The 19,963-nt window shown below is 47.4% G+C and overlaps 1 protein-coding gene across 1 annotated transcript in view; it reads right to left on the bottom strand.

Moving 5' to 3' along the window:
- The window catches only part of LOC142900650 (breast cancer anti-estrogen resistance protein 3-like), a 42,181-nt gene extending 22,491 nt beyond the window's left edge, over nucleotides 1-19,690 (bottom strand). The window contains exons 1-4 of the mRNA XM_076045057.1: nucleotides 19,507-19,690; nucleotides 11,876-12,074; nucleotides 10,261-10,524; nucleotides 4,908-4,950 (exon numbers count right to left, since the gene is read on the bottom strand). Coding sequence (XP_075901172.1) covers nucleotides 4,908-4,950; nucleotides 10,261-10,524; nucleotides 11,876-12,066 — 498 coding nt within the window. The 5' untranslated portion in view covers nucleotides 12,067-12,074; nucleotides 19,507-19,690. The remainder of the gene's footprint in view (nucleotides 1-4,907; nucleotides 4,951-10,260; nucleotides 10,525-11,875; nucleotides 12,075-19,506) is intronic.
- Nucleotides 19,691-19,963: the final 273 nt, after the last annotated feature.

Genomic DNA, 19,963 nt, shown 5'->3' with positions numbered 1-19,963 from the left:
GCAATATGTGCAGTTCTCACAGCGGCTCCCACAGTCGCCCAGAAGTTTTGACTTATTTGTTTGTTTTTGTTGGTATTTTACCATGATGTCACTGCCACCGCGAGATCAGGCGGGACGTGACAACACAGGGATTTACGCTGGAGCGGCACTTTCCCGGGAAGGCTTTGCTGACAAGAAAAAAAAATAAAAATAAAGGTTTCACAGACTGACGTTGAAGTCGGCTGCGTTCTGCTGTTTGGGTCATTCAGTCTGCCGTATGTTTGCAAAGTACTGTTTTGACAAGTTCATGTGTTGATAACACGACCACACGCAAGATGATACACTTGATTTTTTTTTCTTTTCTTTCCAGCTGTGTTTCATTTGTTTCCAGTATTTATTTTTTGCTTACATCTGGATGCTGCAAGATCCTGCATCTAGATTTGATTGTGATTTCCTGGAACATTGGAGTGGGGCCGGGGGGTGGGGTGGGGAGGGTGGGGGGGGTTATGGCATTTGATACTTAATCAATATCTCATGTACACAATATCGGCTGTGTTCTGAGCACTGGTGTCCATATACACCATATAATTATTATATAATTGGCAGCGTGACTGCTCTTCACACCCCGGCTGAGCCCGGATACGTGTTTGTTCTTGTGATGGGGGTCATCGATAGGCGCTGGACTGATGGTCACAGGGGCGACGCCTGCTGCGCACGCCGTCGCTCCTCACCCAGTCAATAGAATGTGTCACCGGGTGCAATGCAGTTCAGTTCAGTGCCACACAGCAGGAAGAGGAAATCCACATGATCAGTACTTAAAGGCTCGAAGGGGAACTATAAAAACAGACCCAGAAGCATTGCACAGCTACAGGCAGCTTCCAAAAATAGGGCGTGGGAGAGTTTACTCCCTTTCATTTGAGTCCAACAGGCCTCAAAATGTCTTATTGGCCTCCGGGCCTGCAGTGAAAGTCAGTTCTGTGGAGTTTGTTCACAAATCAAGGCACAGGTGAATTATGTTAGCCTACATGTTGTCAAAGTTCTTGTAAAAAAAAAAAAAAAAAAAAAAAAAATCTTATTTCCGTGCAATTAATATCACGACCTTGTGGCGGCGCCACCGGCACAAATCAAGCTTCACTCCTGTTTGCAAACGCATGGAAATGCCAGAAGAAGGACGGCGAGGAACTTTTGTGAATGGAACCTGTGGGTCTGTTATTAGGACTTTAGCGGGCTGTTTGACAGTCTGTAGGATAGACAGTCCGATGCAACCCACATATACGTGATTTAAAAAGTAAGAAAAATAATAATAGTGTCAGTGTCTTTAAGACATAATAATGTCTTAAAGACACTGAATAATTTTCTGTTTGGATTTTGCAATGGGCGGAGTTGAGCAGCATATAATATATATAACATCAATATTTGGTCGCCCGTTTTTAGTTGATTTTCTTTGCATTTGCCGACCTGTAAGGTCATCGTGGGTGTGCGGAATTGTCCATGTGTTGATTGGTAAAGTGATTGCTTAGCTTTTCATCCTGCCACGCGCATTCCTTCCTTCCACTTGCTGCAGCAGGTTGTTTGGGTCACTTGCCAGTTGCCTCCGCTGTTTATAGTCTGTCAAACCGAATCATCGATTGGCTGTCCGGCTTATTGGATGTCAAACACCCCGTGGTCATTTGGCAGAGCTGATCAGTGGGACGTCTGGCCGGCTGGCACGTTGCCCGGAAGCTTATTTGTATTCTACCAAGGCTTGGCGGCGGGGATCCAATTGAATTGAGGCTCGTTAGACTTGCAGTGCTAGCATGTGGCCGCTAGAGAGCGACAGACCGCACCTCTTTCTCCTCTCGTGCGCTTCTTTCTGGCAAATGAAATGGACTGGAATGGTCGCTTATTAGAAGTGAATTGATATTTTTGATCATTTCTAGAATTTCCACACTTGCACACACAATGTTTTGGACTTGTCAGCAAATTTGAGTAGAAAGAAAGAAAGAAAGAAAGAAAGAAAGAAAGAAAGAGGTCCTTTCAAAGCCTTTGAAAAGACACAAGCCCCCCCCCCCCCCCCCCCTGCCCAGCCCCACGCACTGGCACACACACAGAGCATTTCTATCACCTTCAAACAAAAATAGAGAGGTTGAAGTTAAAAAGTGACGCTTTGCAACTGTCACAGTGACACTTGTGAAAGTGTGGGATAAAAAGAGTTTTTTAAAAGAAGCAAATTATCCTTTGTTGTCAGTTTTGTCACACTGCCACGGCCACTTCAAAGGGGTTAAGGGGATTTATTTAGAGAAAGAAAGACAACTATGGCTATTGTCAACAATAACTACATCAACTCACATTTAGTCTCTGTTTAACATAGACCTTTGCATTCAGTCAAACATTGAGTTTGAGATTGTTCATTTCCCGTCAACGTCCCGTATTTTAAAACAGGAGGAAGAGAGACAACAAACACTTCCGTGTCATTTGTGTGAAATTTTCCCCTTTATATCTTTTAAGGTGGAGTTTTTGCTTGGCAATAAGGATCCTTTAATGACGTTGAATAAAATGCAAACAAATGCTCATTAAGAAGATATTTTAAGCAAGGACACACACACACACACACACTCGGACAATATGTACAACTGAAGACATCAAACGGCTGAGGAAACGATGCGGTGCGTGAGGAGGCTGCAGTCACTCCAGAGAGGGGATATCTTTACGTGATTGTTTGCTCTCCGAGACTTCCTTCCCACATTTGGAGGCCTGCGCGCTCTCTAATCGACGCTCTGAAACAATGGCGGGGGTCACCGCGGCCCTTGATGTACTTTCGACCTTTTTCTGCCCAGACGCGACACACAGACACACAACACCAGCGTGGAAATCTTCATCCGCTGCGGAAACACAAACACACCTGGTGCACCCACCCGAGCTGACGGCAGCGCTCTCACACGTATTATGTAATACGTGGGATACAGAAGGCCCGTTTGTGGTCGACGCACACACACACACACACACACACACACTGGTTGTTGACACTCACACGCGGCTGTAATTTGACCAGAAAAATGCCCACAATGTGTTTGCCGCTTGTGGAGAGAAGCGAGTTTGCTTTTCAGACAAAGGTGTCAGCATCCAAACAAATGAGCCAGTAAAGCAGTAGCTGGTGAGTGAGGGGGAGCAACGGGGGGGGGGGGGGGGGGCAAAATCAAGCCGAACAGATGGTCATTTAATGAGAATGTGCCATTTCAGTTTGCTCAATTTAAAAAAAAAAAAAAACAAACACGCTACGTGTGTGTTCTTCAATGTTCATGCCATCTTTGATTGTGACTTTACACACATTTTGTACAAAAGTCAACTTGGATCGACTACTTTTTTTGTCACTTGTGGGACGTTGTGCGACGGTGCGCGTGACCCCACAAATGGATTGACTTTATGCACATTTGCTTCTTGTCAACATCAGTGCAGGTGTGACCGCACTGATCCAAATTGGAGCTTCCAAAAGTAGGCGAATATGCAATTAACCGTAAGACCCCAAATAAACAAACAACATTTTGAAAAACAGAGGAAGGAATAAAAAAAAAGGGGGGGGGGTTCTGAGCACAGCACTATAGAATGTTTTTTTTTTTTTTTTTTTGGCTCAGGTGAACTGTATAAAAACAACCCAGGTCACTTAAACACATTTTTAGTAGTTTAGTAGTAGCATTTCAGATCTTTTTTTTTAATTTCAGATTTTTTTTTTCCTTCTAATTTTAACATTCAGAGCTCTGCAATGAGCAGAATTTCCCTCTCGGCTCAGCGCCGCTCGCTCAGCTGTTTGTGGCGAGCGTAATGAGAGAGTGAAGGAGTGACGGCGAAGAACACCCAGTGTCTCCGTCCGTGTGGATATTGCGGCGGCTGAGCGATCCCCCCCCACTTCACCTCTTCTGACTGGAAAAGTGGGACTCAGGTGGCGTTAATGTGGCACACTTGATTTACAGCCGTGTTGTCTCTCGGCGGCCCGCCGGCGACCGTACGAAAGTCGGTGAGGTTTGACGGTGGAGGCGCCTGTATTTAAACGCGTACATCTCAGATCGCGCTGGCCGACTCGGGGGGCGGGGAGGGGGCGGGGTGGGGCAGATTGCACCCGTTTTAATCGAGAGAAGATGACTTCTCAAAGTCGTGATGATGAGGATTTTGGTGTTGTGCCATTTTCCCAGCGGAGGGGAATGTTTGAGGTTTGCAGTAACTAGTAGTAGAGCTTATACCACAGCAGGCAGGCCGTGGCGATATGGTCTCCCATAAAGAGTACATATGAATCTAAAACGGCGACCGTACTGGGGTGTGTGTGTGTGTGTGTGTGTGTGTGTGGACACCGCCGTTCCAAGTTTGGGGTCTCATTTCTTCGCACTAAACTCCATTATAAGCGGCGATGCGAGTGCACGAAACTCGGTCAAGATGTGCTTAACGAGGGCTACGGGAATATTTTAAGTGTTGAACGAAAACCATTTCCAATGTCTAATTAAAAGTGATTGAGAAAATGATGTTTGTTTGTTTTTTTCAAACACAACTAAGTGTCATTGTAATGTGAAGCTTTGTTTTTCAAAATGTTTCCATCCGTTAGCGATTTTTAAACCATTCGACTTCTGTAACAATAGCCGCATATTGCACACTTTGACACTCATTTTCTGAAATCACATTCAATTGGACATTCACGGGAACGGCAATTGTCAAAGCCATCCCATAATCTGCTCGGCACGCCACCAGTTCCAGTAGGTGATGTCAGGTAAGCTGGTTATCATGGGAGTTCAATGCAGAAATGAGGCGGTGGCCCCGAACTTTTGAACGGTGCTGCTGTACACATTTCCACTTTTTCTCTCCGGCCCACCAAGTCGTGACGGTGATGTCAGCGACGGCGCGAACACTGAAGCCACATCGAGACAGTTACAGTGCGTCAGCCGCGATGGAGTTGGAGTTCCTACCTTCACGTAGTCCACCGTGGCGTCCAGGCTGGCGGCAGGCTCCCTGGGGAACACAGACAGAGACATGGTCCTGTTTAGAGAACACATCTCGCCCCCTCACGTCCACAGCGGCTGCTGCTGCCCCCCCCCACCCCCCTCACTACCCCAACTGGCTTTGACTGGAGTTTGAGCCTCAGGTGCAAATCTAACGGCCGCTGCTGATGCGGCAAAAAGCAGCAATGTCACCGTTCTGAAGGAGCATCGGCGTAGGGCCGCAGTGCACGGCCGCACTTGCTTCACAGCTCAGTGCAGCGGCTGAGCCTCTCCGCTCGCAAGAAAAGGAAAAGCAGAAGAAAGTCTGGAGCTCCCACTCACTCTCCCTTTCTAAACACGTTCACCCCACTGCCTGCCTGCCTGACTTGGCCTCTCTCTCTTCCTCTCCCTCCCTCCCTCTCTCTCTCTCTCCCTCCCTCCGTCCCTCCCTCTCTCTCTCTCTCTCTCTCGCTCTCTCTCCACCCCCCTCTGAACACACATCGCAGCCACCCGGCCGCCCTACTGAGTCCACCGACAAATTCGCAGGGAGGTTTGAGAGCGCACACACGCTGCAGACGCCAGCGGCAGGCCGGCCGGCCGGCCGCCTCGGCCCTCCTTTTTTTTTTTTTTTTGATTTTCTGCCCATTTTCTGCATTTTTTGGATTCCTCATTCGCATCGACGCAAAGAGACGTTTCCTTCGAGGGCGTGCCGCTTTCTATTTCAGGAGTCCTTCGACAACAAAGCTGCCAGCTTTTTTTTTTGCATGTTTTCCCCCAGGGGGGGGTCCAGTGGGGCCGGACCCCACGATTAACACGAGACAAAGCCTTAAAGCAAAATTTAAGGGGGTCTCACATTTTTTTAAACAAGCTAAAAAAAAAAAAAAATTCATTTTATTGTCACTAATGCTCTCTAAAATGTCTGTAAGACTATTAATATAATTATTATATTGATGGGTATTTCACACACTGCGTGAAACACTTGGACCTGTCCTCTTTTAGCGGCAAAACCTCCACGCCGCCGCTCAAGCGAAGCCCCACTATTTCCCCGTCCCCCCTCAGTGTCACTTGAGAGAGCGGAGCCGAGCCTCCCCAGGCTTTGGACCCCTCGCGCTCAGCCAAAGAGGCAATTAGCTCAAATCCCAGCGAGGTGGCATGGTTGCTAGTTAAAATCCCTTAAGCCCGCGCGACCGTTCCCACGGGAATATTAGCAACAGTCCATTACTTAGCAAAGCAAATATGTTTAGCTCTAAGCCTTCTCACTTCAACGTGCCCCCCCGCTACCCCCCACCACCACCACCTCAGCCCTAACCCAGAATAATGAGGGGATTTAGCTATGTTGCGAAACAGAAGCTTCCCTTGACAACAATCGGGCCTCTGAGTCACGGACCAGATTCTTCGGTTTTCGCTGCTTCGGAGCCGCGAGTTCCTCGGCCCAGCAGGTGGACAGCAGACCCACGAGGCTCTGCACTGCGTCAGCCTCGGGACGAGAGGCACATCTGTCGCTGCCGTGGCTGCGGGCGTCGTCGGACCAGAGTGCCAAGCAGCAGCCACTCACAAAATGACCCTCTGAACCACAACTCTTCGCCAAGACTCTTTTATTATTCATGTCTTTACTCTGAAAGATTTCAGAGATCATACTGTGGTCAGTTGGATTTCTTTCTCCTTCAAATATCAGATGTTCTGCCTCGTTTCAATAGATTGATGGATTGATGAGTTGAAAGATGAATGGGGACATTTCCAGACTTCCAGTCAAACGCTGGCTGTATTCTCGTCTGCTTTTGTCCTCCCTCTGCCCGACTTGTTGAAGTCGGTGGTTGGCCAGACCTCTGAAGCCTTTACCACAACAACCAGTTGACCCTTGTTACCCCTTCTTAGCTCTCTCGTCCCGGCTGAAAGCGAGCAGCGCCGCATGCCAGGCAACACCCATGTACTGTAAATCTTCTTTTAGCTTCGGGAAACGACGGGAAATTCCCCCCCCTCCACCCCCTACCCTGCAAAGGTCAAAGGTCGGGTTCACACACACATCAGGAGTCACAGAGCTGATAGGAATTCAGCAGTGCTCAGGTAAAACCCCGAATTATACATGCAGTCAGCCAAAAAATAATTTATGCTTGCATCAGGTATAAGAAAAACCTAGCTAACTCTTTCGAAGTTCGATATGATGACGTCAACACTGTCTACTGTCATACAGTGTTTCCCCCAACAGATGGCGTAACCCTCGTGAATGTAGCATCAACAAGTGTTGAGATAACAAACGTTACCCAAGCAGTATTTTGCCGTACACATTAATGGCTGGAAGTCAATAGCCACCAATTTGAGCACCGTTTTTTTTTTTTTTTTTTTAATTGTAGGGGGCTAAGCTAGCTTGTTAATCTCGTGATGTCTGAATACATTTGACTGAAATATTTATGCAAGTTTTTCTCTTCCCTTCGTGTGTATTATTTTTGGCCGACTCTGCATACTTCTAAGCCCCGTCAGTCACCGTGCGGGACCCCCATCAGCAGCTCGGCCTTTCTTTACCCATAAGCCCTGAGACAGCGTCGTGTTTTCTTTTCTTTTTTTTCTTTTTTTTTGCGCCTCCGCACCGCAACACTGACCGGCAACGAATACTTCGGACAGACTGGGCGAAATTTCGCATAAAAGAGCCCTATTGTGCGCGAGGGAATAATAACACTCGGCTGCACGAAATGCTGCTCGAGCAAAAGGAACCGACCGCAGTCTTTTTCTGGCTAGTGTTGTCCTTTGCCCTCCGCCGCAGAATGCTAGCTGCGGCCACAGGCGGCTTCACCGGGGCGGGGGGACTGCCGGGACCGCGCCATACTTGGGCGCGTGGGAGTTGAAAGAGCGGGAGAGCGGTTTGCAGTGACCGTGTTCGGCCTGCAGAGGGCAGTGTTTTCCTGATAAACGTCCGCGGCAACTGCAGCTCCCGTGCGAACGTGATAAACGAATTCAGTGGTGGGGAAAAAAGGTTTTGGACCCCTCGTGCATTTGAAATGTACTGTGTTGTGCATTGGAGATGTACTGTGTTGTTCTAAGGATCAGTCTTAACTCTCCAGACTTAATCAAACTATTAAGTCTCCAATTGCAGTTTATATTTAGCAACGAGTAGAAGAATTAAGCTTTCTTGTTTCGTCTTAACAGTGAGACACAAAATTTCAATTTGATCGTGTGTCTGGTGCAGCACACTCTCTCTCTCTCTCTCTCTCTCTCTCTCTCTCTCTCTCTCTCTCACACACACACACACACACACACACACACACATACACAGGGATGGATGGATGGATGGATGAAAAAAGCGGCAGACGTGAGAGTTTAATTAAAAATCTCTTAATCTACTTTTCCAGTTGCGTCAAAACTAATGATTAGAAAAAAATAAACCTTTGAAAGTTAAATATTTGCAGAGTGAGGAGGATTCAAAGGTGGCAAAACACCAACACACAGACAATTTAAATACTTGAACCACAAACTGAGACTTTCTACGGGTTTCCATTGTTGGGCATCATGTGTCTGAGGTGAGCAGCTCCACTCTGACATACCTATGAGATCTATTCCCTCAACCAATGTTCTTTTACTAATTCTCCAAATTGACCCTTAACTCATCAAACAAATGAGAGTGTTGACAGTTCAGTTTCCCCCTTTCTCCCGGCTTCGCATCTGCTCCCCCTGCACTCCCCTTTTTCTGCCCCCTCCTGCTGCCCTTGGTGGTCCGCGGAGCCGCCCGGGAGGGACGAAGGAAAAGACAAACTGACCAGTCGGAGGGCAGTGCACCACGAGGTCAAGGGTCGAAGGTCGGCTGGCAGCGTGAGCGATGGAAAGTCAAGACCGAGTGGCGGCCGCTTGACATTCCTTCATCTTTTTATAGAAAACCAACCGCAAAGCGGGAGGAATCTCTGAGCGGCAACAGAGAGACGAGAGCGAGACGCGGGAGTGAAGATAAAATGACTAAAATGAAAGTCCTATTATTATTAATGTTATTATTATTATCATTACTTTTAGGGATGCACCGATATTGATACCAGTATCGGGTATCGGAATCAATACCGGGGATGAGTGACAGGTTGACTTGTTGGTTTGTTTACGGCAACATTTTGGAATCGCAGGCAGGTTTCCTGCGGTTGCAGTGAACGTGTTTCCCTCCACCAAAACTCGCAGCTTCACCTTTTCGCTCGAGGCCACGCAGTTGATTATTGTTGTCGAGCAAATCGGAGCGAGGAGGGCCAACCGCGTCTTTCATGCTGCCTCATTTGTCGCTGTCAGGTGTTATTAGGTTAAAAAGAATGATTGCGCGGCGCTCTGCTCTCGCCTTCTCAGAGCTCGACGAGATGCCGGCGTTGGCATGCATGGCGAGGAAAACCACAGCGTTATTTTTTATTTGTTTTGTTTTTTTCCAACGCTTTTTGGGGCGGGACGTGGAAAAAATATGGTGAAAATTTGAAAAAAATAAATAAAATAAAAAAAGACCCCCCCCCAGGCAGTGAGTGAGAGTATGCGGGTCTTCAGTTATTGTTTTTTTTTTTTATCCTCCTGCACCTGCTTGAGTGTGAGCAGGACGGATCGTCCTGGCTGTACGTCAGCGGAGGATGAAATGGATCCAGTGGGGAGGAACAGACGCAGACAAAGAGCCCCCACAAATCTGTGATGTGTCCCACCACACCCTGACCTACAAAGGTAACCCTGCAGGGTGGAGGGGGAGGGTGACACACACACACACACACACACACACACACACACACACACACACACACACACACGCGCACACACACAAAGCTGCCTACATCAGATACGCTTTGTGGTAACACAACACCAGAGATATAAAGGTGTGTGGACACGATGAGGGATGAGATGTGTGTGTGTGTGTGTGTGTGTGTGTGTGCGTGTGTGTGTCTGTGTGTGTTCCCTCTGAAGTCGGCCTGACTTTTTGTCCCCCGAGGCCTCTTTACCGACTCGCATTCCCCCATAAAAACTCCAATTTCTCTGGATTCTCACATGAAGAAGAAGTTTCTGGATGACAAACTACAAAAATAACCATTGAAAATGTTAAATTCTGCTTCTTTTATGGCTATGATTGGGGATGACGGTGGAATGTCTCCCTGATGCTGCGACTGTGATATTTCCAAAGCTGCTTTTATGTCCATGCCGGAGAAGTCTGGGATTAAATGTGAGTGTCCCTCTAATTATCACACTGCTTATTTCCTCAAATTAAAGATAAAGAAATGCAGAAAGGTGAGGCACTGGGTATTTAATCACTGTCATTTAGCATGAATGTTAATAAGCAGAAACATAGGAAAGTGGATTATTCCCATTTTCCCATGATTTTGTGTGTGTGTGTGTGTGTGTGTACCTGTAGCCGTGACAGTCATCAGTGATGTCACGGACCAGCGGCGAGGTGGCGGGTTGGTGGCCGTGGTGCGACGCCAGCGAAGCTTTCCCGCAGAGGTTCTGCTGCATGATGCTATTGGCTCTGGGGTCCCAGGTGTAGTTCCCGTGGGCGGGGCCGACCCCTCCAGCTCCTTTCTTGCGGCGAGGCAGGGTTCCGTGAATAGACACCTGCTGGTAGGAGGCGCTTTGAATCTCCGCCAGGCTGCTGCCCTGCCCTGGAGGGACACTGAGGAGGGGCACATAGAGAGGAAAGTTGCGTTTAAAGTGGTAACATGCACATTTATTTTCGCATTTATTTTTGCCCCTTTAAAGTGACGACAGGTACTACCCGAAAAATTAGAATACCAAGTAAAAGTTGTTTTATTTTGAAACATCATAGATGAAACCAACACATTGTTATTGAGCCATACACGCAAATTGACATCTCAAGCAGTTCCTTGTTGTAACTTTGCTGATTAAGATTTTCAGCTTATTAAAACCACAAACCCACAAACCCAGAAAATTATTATAAAATTTGAGTTTTTTTTTTTTAAGCTGCAAGACCTGATCAGCAAAATCCAAAGAAATAAAAACCTGAAATATATTGATAGATAGATATTGCATATTATTCCTTTATATAATATGTCAAATTCACCTTTTCAGTTGAATTGCAGAAATGCAACAACCTTTTCAGGATATTCTAGTTTTCTGGGTTAGTACCTGCAGACTAAAAAACCTTTAACCACAGATCACAACCTGCGCAAGCTCATCACAACTTACCTTGATCACGCTGGCAAGTTTAATTCTGCCGTTCCGTGTTGAAACCATCTTTTAAAAGCTCAGTGCGTAGGATTTACTAGCGTGCGATCGTTATAAATCGATTTGCAAACACAGCGACGCGCACGTCATTGGCCGCGCTATCGCACATGCTGCTGCGGCGATCAAACAATAACTCACTGTGCAAACATTTCGCTTTCAGCAGCAATTTCCATCAGCGAAAGGTCAACCCAACATTCATCCTCCATACACCAGCTGTGATGTCGCGGCAAAATCATAAAAAAAAAAAACCCAAAGCAGACCTACTTTCTAGGCAACTGTAGAATTATAGCGGTGCATTAAGGCTGCCTCATTACAAGTGGACCTGCTGACCCAATACGAATGTTAATACTTATTGTTGGCTGTAACAACAGCTAATAAGTGTTAGCTATAAACATTAGGGATACGCTCTGGATTTTCCATTCCACGTCCAGCAGAAAGCTGAAAATGTTACACATCAAATTGTCCCATCATTCCAGCGTCTAATCCGATTTGATTTCTCATTATGTAAAATTAAATTCGGTTAGCAACAAAAAAAGTCGTCCCTAAAACATACATTACATTGTGCTTGTCAACAAAAAAAATAGATTGGATGTGATCTACTACTCAAAAATCTCGTCTGGAAGAACCCGTTGCTGAAGAAACAAAAGAAAACACAACAAAAAAAGTCTTCAATTTCCATCCAACCCGTATTTTATCAGCGAAAACCGCAGCTTCATGAGTGAACAGGTTTATTCAAATTTTTTACCCCAGTTGTGGGAAAAAACTGAACCACTGCTCACCTTGGCCTGGTGTTGAGGAGGTCCATGGAGGAGACCAGGGACGTCTGGAACCTCCTGGAGGAGCAGGCGCTGCCGGGGCCACCGAGGGGAGTGGAGGAGACTCCAGGGTGTGCGCCGCCGGCGCTCCCTCCCATGGTGTGGTGGGCATGGAGGGACCTGGGCAGACTGGCAAAACGCCCCTCCGCCATCATCCTCAGCTCTGAAAGAGAAAAAGAGCGTGGTCTCAAGTATGCACATGCACGTATGCAGTGTGTATATTTTAGGTTAATTGTAACAGTGGTGAAGAATGCGCAGAGGAAGGTGTGAAGTTCACTGAGCTGTAACCTGACATGTCTGCTGTTGTCTATCCGCTGTAACGCGAGATGGGAGAGAAAGTGTGACCCACAACACGTATGATAACGCACAATAGAGTGTAATTGCAAGCAGGGGAACAGGTGTCGCGACACCAAAACACTTTGTACGTCCTCTAGCAGTGTCAAGCACCTAACGTACACCTGAAACCGAGCTTGTCATTGCATAATGTTGGTTACACAAAAGGCCTTTTAGCTTCTGCCTCATATAATTTTTTTTTTTTTTTAAGAATTTGATGTTGTGCCAGTGTACAATCAGTTTGATATTTCAATTGAGCAAAATGCAGATTTTTTTTTTAATTTTTTATTGTTTTATACGTTAATTCAAAATAATAATCATCATCATTATCTTACAGTAAACTGAAAGTCACTACTAGTTAAGCAGGCGAAACAGTTCTAAATACGTGTCTTAATGTTCTCGGCGTAATTATCTACTAATGAAGAAAAAAAAACTAAGTCGGGAGAAAAAGTCTGAGAGACTTACATGACAGCTGGCGGCGTCTCGAGACGAGGATAAACTAAAGAGTTTTTAGTAGTAAGACCTCACCTGTCTTGCGCTGGGCGGTACGCGAGACAAAACTCTAAATGACCCACAGCTCGGTATTGCTTCAACATGTTCAGATTCTATTAATGCGACCGCGCTCATTGGGTGGATTTGGTCCAATAACAGCCAGCCAAACAGTTATAAATACTCTTGAGATGGTCAGCGGCGATAGCTTGGCAGTGATGGAACACACCGGGGAGGATTGTGATAAATTCCGCCGTGATGTGACGATGACTGGACAGCGCGCTATATTCTGCTCTGAATCACTCACCGTGCCGCACTTTAGTCACACTGTACAAACAACAACGACGCCGTCGGGCCGGAGGGCACGTTGACGGATCGGCTGGTTGAAGATTCTAAAAAAAAGAAATTCTCAACTGTCTAAATCGTCTGTTTCCTGGCCCGATGGCTGTGTGGGTGGGGTGGGGTGGGGTGGGGTGGGGTGTTATTGTGTCTATGTGGACAGCCTGATAGAGATCAGAGAACGAAGGCTGCAGAGGAAACTGCGGGGCCTTGGCACCGTGGCGCTCCTCAGCCAGCCATGACAAAAGAGATTCTGACTGGAGTTGTTAAAACAGAAATAAGGCGAAGAATCTCGTTTGCGAGCTGGAGATGATTTGGTTTGCTTATTTTTAAAGGTCCACCGTGTCAAATTTGGCCGGGGTTATGATTTTTAGATTGGTAAAAGCTTGATATACTGCCCATAAAAACATTAATTAAAGTGCGTACTTGCAGTATATTAAGAGTCATTTGGTCCCCCCCGAACGGTTCCTGGTTTGCATTGATGACTCCCTTTCTTTTTCTAAATCCAAGTTGATATAGCAACTAGTGCTAGTTATTGCGCTAACTACACAGTGATGGGACGGCGTCGTTTGAGATTACGCAGAAGTTAGCTTCAACAGCAAAAAAATGATATTAATCTCCGGTACGTATAACGAGCGCTACACACACTAAAATGCTAAAGAATACTTTTAAAACTGCTAAAAATTTGCTGATGCAACATCGCACAATGTGTGTCTCCTGTTTGAGAAGTGTCTCTTCAGGAGGAGAGGAGAGACCTGAATCTGGCCAAGAGGCAGCGTGAAGCATTTAGGTGCGAACTCTCACTTTGGCGCACTGTGGTGAAAGAGGCAAGGAGTGAATTGAAGTGAAGACGGTTGGATCGGCGATTCTTGGATCTTAAGCAATGACAGGAAACTGAAATAGCAGCTCCGGCCAACTATAGCAGGCGTGAGGTCACTGAGTCACCACCGTGTGATCGGGTATGCCCATAAAAATGCAAATATAGGTTTAAAGGGAGGAACAGCTGGCCAGTGCAACACTTTTCCAGCATTGACTTGACACACACACACGCACACACACACACACACACACACACACACACACACACATGCTTATTCACACAAACGCACTGTAACAGTCCTGCTAAGGCATGCTGGGTCACCCAGGGCCAGAACGACTATGGGAGGAGGACCTATTATCCGACCCTCCAGGAGGGTCAGCTGTGTGTAATGTGTGTTATTGTGTGTGTGTGTATGTGTGTGTGTGTGTGTGTGTGTGTGTGTGTGTGTGGTGTGTGTGTGGCCCTGACCATCTGCCAGACACACACCCTCCCCTGCAGCAGGAGAAAGGGCCGACTGCCACTGAGTGAAAACACAGAAACACTTGAGCACATGAATGCCATGTTGACTGACCTTTTGAAGACACTAATTGCAAGAGAAAGATGACGTCATTTCGACATGCGCCACAGTTCCCGACAAGTCCCGCACGCAATCCTACTTTAATCTAATCGTCTATTTAATCTGCACTCATTCTCTTTTAATTTCAACCTCCAGTTTTATTTAAATCTCCGCTATTCACTCCATCCTCACCCATCCATCTTCCTTCCTCTTGCTGTCCTCTGCATCAACCCCCCCCCCTCCCTCTCTGCCACCACCCAAACACACACACTGAGGCTCCCCCCTCTGTCCACACATCTGTCCATCCTGGTCACAGCTTTTCTTTGACCTCCTCATTCTGTCGCCGCCTCTCTCTGCCTTTGTCCATCCTCCTTTAATAACAGAACTTTCTCCCTTCTCTCATCCGGCATCATCGTCTCCTTGTCAATCCTGCAGCTGTTTGGCCGCTGACAATGAGACACACGCACACACGCACACACACACACACGCACACACACACACACACACACACACACACACACACACACACACAATCACAAATAAATAAAGGGCTACATGATTTATTTGGAGATGTCTAGAAGGTTCTCAGTGATGGTCTTAAAGTGGTGGTTCAGATTTCTGGACACAGGGCCTCATTTCCAAGTTAGCCAGGAGGGTACGATTGTTTTTATTGTTGGCCGAAACTGTGGACCAGCGCTCGCCTAGCACCAGCGAACTCTGCTAAACTAGAGGGACTGGATGGATTAAACGTGTTGAAACAGTCACCGCTGATAAATAGCACACCTTAATATTTTTCCCAATCACACGTTGACTGGCAGTTTCACTGTGAAGCACAAATATTACTTGCACCTTAACATTAAAACGTAACGCAACGTAACTTCAGGAACGAGAGAGAATATTTTTTCTCAAAGGCTGCTGATGTTTCCAGGAAGTCTCTGTGAACATCAAGAAGCCTGATTGGCTGCCGAGGATCAGATTTAACAATATTCAGTTATGTCCTGCAAGAAGCAAGCAGTGTTTAAACCGCACTATAGTTACAGACTGACTCAGATGTATATTCTCAAATACCCCCCAACACACAGGCTACAGTATCCACATGGAGCACGATGTAGTTTTCTGAACGCGTAGAACCATCGCACCCGTATAAATCGGCTTTAATGTCCTCATTGTGTTTCCGGAGGAGACTTTATGAGGTTGCGCTTCCGTTAGAAGTGTGACACTGGGACTGGCGCCGTCACACTTTCCCTTGACCACGCTGAAGAAAACTGAATATCCTCTGTCTGTGTTTGCTTTGTCAACATCTCTTCATGTTATGAAGGCCTTGGCTTGGGAAGGCCACCACACACACACACACACACACACACACACACACACACACACACACACACAACACAGGCATGTAAGTCCTTGGGTGGGAAACTCCGTGAAGATGAACAGGAAGAGGAAACGGCAGCATAAACATTCAGACGGCGGGCGGCTCGTTATTAAGGATTACTAGCAATGAAACAAACATCTCCCACTTCCTCTCCACCTCCTGACTCCCTTTTCATTTCTCCTCACATGTTGGGCGAACATCGTGCTTGCTTCTTCTGCGTTCCGTCTCATTTTGATGTGCGCTCGCTCGCCGATCACAGACATCGTTTAAAAGACAGAGGAGCTCTTTATTTTCCTTTTTTTTTTTTTTTTTTTCCAACCACTCAAGTAGAACTTTGACAAAAGGAGAATTTGTCAATTTCACCACTGCTCACTGAGTGCTTGTGTGTTCTTGTAAATGGGGCCTTTCGAGGGCCGTGACATGTTTATAACCGCGAGTTGAGGACTTTTTTTTATTTTTATTTGAAGTTGGGCTCATCCTCACTTTTTCCCTACAAAACCCATCATCACATCGTGCAGGAAAGGTTTCATTTTAGCAGCGTGTGTGTCTTTCTGTTTTTGCATACGCTTCTCCATTGGAGAGACATTGAGGCCAAGTCTCAAAAACAAATATATGTATATATATATATATATATATATATATATATTTGTATATATATATTGCCATTATAATTGGGTGAAGACTCAACTTCAGAGGCCACCTGTAAGTTAAGTTAAGGCCTTTGACACGTGGTTGCAGTTCAGGAAAGGCTTTAAATTGGCCTGAACTAAACAATGTAAACATGAAATCAGTGTAAAGTCCTCACTAGAGACTCTGCTTTGTGTGTGTGTGTGTGTGTGTGTGAGTGTGTGTGTGCGCACGTGTGTGCGCGCGCGTGTTTCGGCCATACGTTGCTTCAAAGAAGATTAGAATCAAACTCGGTGGAACAATGTGGTTCATAGATTCAACTGCAAGAGTTGAAACAGCTACTGTCACATGTTGCGCTCCTGCTCCTTCAGTACCCCCCCCACCCCCCCCCCCACACACACACACACGCACACGTGCACACGCGCACACATTCACACACACACACACACGCACACACACAATGGAGAGGAGAGCACAAACATCAACATGCTGGGGAATGAGGGGTTTCCTCCAGTCGGCTTCAAGTGTCTTCCTGCCGTGGTATGCACGAGTACACACACACACACACACACACACACACACACACACACACTGGTGCATTAGCCAAACCACCCCTGGCCAGAAGTGAACAATGGGAACAACTGTCACATGACCGCCGTTAAGAGCCAGCCTTTGTTGGTGTGTGTGTGTGTGTGTTGGGGGGGGGGGGGGGGGGGGGGGTGAGGTGTCCCTGCTGCGCTCTTCAGTGTGTGGGCCCACCAGAGATGTGTTTGTCCAGCACGTTTGCAACATGTTGATGAAGCCGCGGCTGAGATCCCACGGAGTCCCGCAGCTGCAGCATCGGAATCTTTGCGCGGCGCTCATCGTGTCGCTCGTGCGCCCACTCACGGCGGGAACAAATGTCCACGTACAGTCGGCGATGGTCGATGGCCAAATCGGTCACAAGAGGAGAGGAATTCTACGCGGAGATGTCACTCATGATCAACTCGAGAGCGGGTGGACGACATTCAGAAGAGAAAAGAAAGACGTTCCGGCGAGATGAAAAGGACCCTCGCGTCGGACGAGTTTTAATGCATGACGCATTAAATGATGGTGTAATGTGGGAAACGTGATGGATAATCATGTGACGACGTTGATAAGATCTTGTTGTTATGGGTCATGCTGCTCGCAGTCGGCCCGATAAGGGATTCACCAATTGTTGCAGTACTTGAGCGGGGGACTCAAACTGCACTCTGAGGCTTCATTTCTTCTCTTCCAACTCGGAGGTGTTTACCTCCTCCCTTGTGTCCTTGCGTTGAATGAAAGAATTTGATCCTGCTCAGACATGATAACCCACCGACGCTGCTTCTCTCCCTCAAAGACTCGTTTTCCAGCGACCTTCGCTGCCACATTTTGGCCTTTTTGCGGCTGGAATTTGAGGCGCACTTTGAGCGGTTTTATGGAGCGTGACGAGCCAGCGTGACCAGAGGTGGCAAAAGTACTCACATTCTGTACTCAAGTAAAAGTACAGATACTTGTGTGTAAAAAAAAGAAATACTCTGCTCGAGGTAAAAGTACTTTTACTTAAGTAAAAGTAAGAAAGTACAGGTTGTGAAACTGTGAAAGAGTAAAACTTGGGATTTCGACGTTGCAATGATAAGATGAGGTGTCAGTCATAATCTCCCTTTAAAATATGATCCAGTTTTATAGTTCACTGCACACAAGCGTCATTCTCATACCCCCCCCACCCCCCCACTTAAAGCAACAACAACTACAATAGTGAGTGAGTTACTTTTCACACAATTTGCACCTTAAACACTTATGAACACAAAAGTAACCAGCATCTAATGTAAGAAGTAAAAAGTCCAGATATTTGTGCGCAAATGTAGCGAGTAAAAGTCAAAAGTCATCAGCGAAAGTGCAGAGGCCTGAGAACTCGACTGAAGTACAGTCGCAAAGTATTTGCACTTTGTTGCTTCCACCCTCTCTGAGCGTGACTGGCATGCAGACCAGTGATGACGTCGTCCGACTGTCTTACCGGTAACCCTGACCCAGCAGGTCAGTGAACGCAACACGCACAAACACACAATGGTCAACACAAGTGAAGCGTTTTTTTTTTTTAATCCGCCATGACTCAGCTCCTGATCAGAGAGTCGGCTGTAACCTTCTGTTTGTTGCGCCTGCTGGTTTTAGACGAGGCGACCACCCCGCTCGGCCACACGCGTGCGCTTTCGGCCCTGCGACACTCGCGCACAGATGTGTGCGCGAGCGCTTCGTCACACTCATCGGCTCCTGGGTGGCTCGCCGTTCAAAGACGTGCGGCCCGCGCGGCTTGAGGTCGCAGTCCGAATCTGAGCTGCCGTCACTCAACCTGTTGGAGCGCGACTGAGCCGCTTGATAGCCGATACTGCAGCTCTCTTGGCTCGGTGGTGACTCGTACTGACTCTGACTCAGTGGCTTGGGGACTCGGCGTTGACGCTTTGCTTCAGCTCCAACTGAATTTTCTGACGCGCACTCTTAAATTCTATATTCTGGAGTCGAAATTCAACACGAATCAGACCTGAATCAGGCGGAAACGTGAGACTTTTTGATCCTCCGAAACGGTGATTAACCCAGCAATTTAAAAACATCGCGTCTAATCAGTTTCATTTCACCTAATTACTTCCTGTCTGCCTGGACTTTCCGTGCAGTGCAGTCAGTGGCACCAAACCCCAGCGGCCACAGTTACGCCCAGCGCCCTGGGACCACAACTTCAGACTTAAAGTCCAGTGAGAGAGTGGAAGTGAGGCTGTAAACAAGCAGGGGGGGGGGGATGATGCAGGAGTTGCACGGACGGCTGAGGGCGAGAAAGAGCCGCGCGGAATAAAACATCTGACAGGTTCAGAGGAGCAAAGATCAGAAATGTCTGTTTTTTTTTAGTTTTTTTTTTTAAAAACATTTTAGATGAAAAAAGTGTGAAACTTGGACGGCAGCAGCGCCCGGAGGCGGAGATGACGGTGAAGACAACACACACACACACATGCGCCCATTCCTACACACCCCCACTGTGCATGATGCTGAGAGTGCACCGCTCCTACCTGTGCTGTCAGCGTCCCCTCCTGCTCTCTTCCTCGCTTCCCTTCTTTGAACAGTTCCTCAGTGAGTGCTCCTCTATCTCCGCTGTCCCATCTCCTCGCTGTGGCTGCGCTGGACTCAGGGAGCCGCTGTCACGCTGGCTGCTCCTCCGGATGGGCGACAACTAAGCAGCGCTGCGCTCTCCTCGCAAGCAGGCTGCCCTCCTCCTCCTCCTCCTCTTCCTCCCCCTCCTCCTCCTCCTCCTCTCTGGGGCCAGTGATTAGTGAGCGCCCGGCGGGCCCCTCCTCCTGCTCCGCAGTGTATGGGAGGAGTTTTCTTTCTTTCTTTTTCACCAGAGTTGCCACCCCCCGCTCCCCCTGTGACCCCCCCCCCCCCCACCCCTCAACACACACACACACACACACTGAAGAAAAACTTCTGCCCCCAGCACTGAACAAAACTCTCCCCCTCCCTCCACCC

Source organism: Nelusetta ayraudi, unplaced genomic scaffold (genome assembly GCF_046127955.1).
Source record: "Nelusetta ayraudi isolate G7.1 ecotype Tasmania unplaced genomic scaffold, CSIRO-AGI_Nayr_v1 ptg000084l, whole genome shotgun sequence".
Taxonomy (NCBI): Eukaryota; Metazoa; Chordata; class Actinopteri; order Tetraodontiformes; family Monacanthidae; genus Nelusetta; species Nelusetta ayraudi.
Note: the sequence above shows the minus strand (reverse complement) of the source record. Positions and strands in the feature narration are given on the sequence as shown.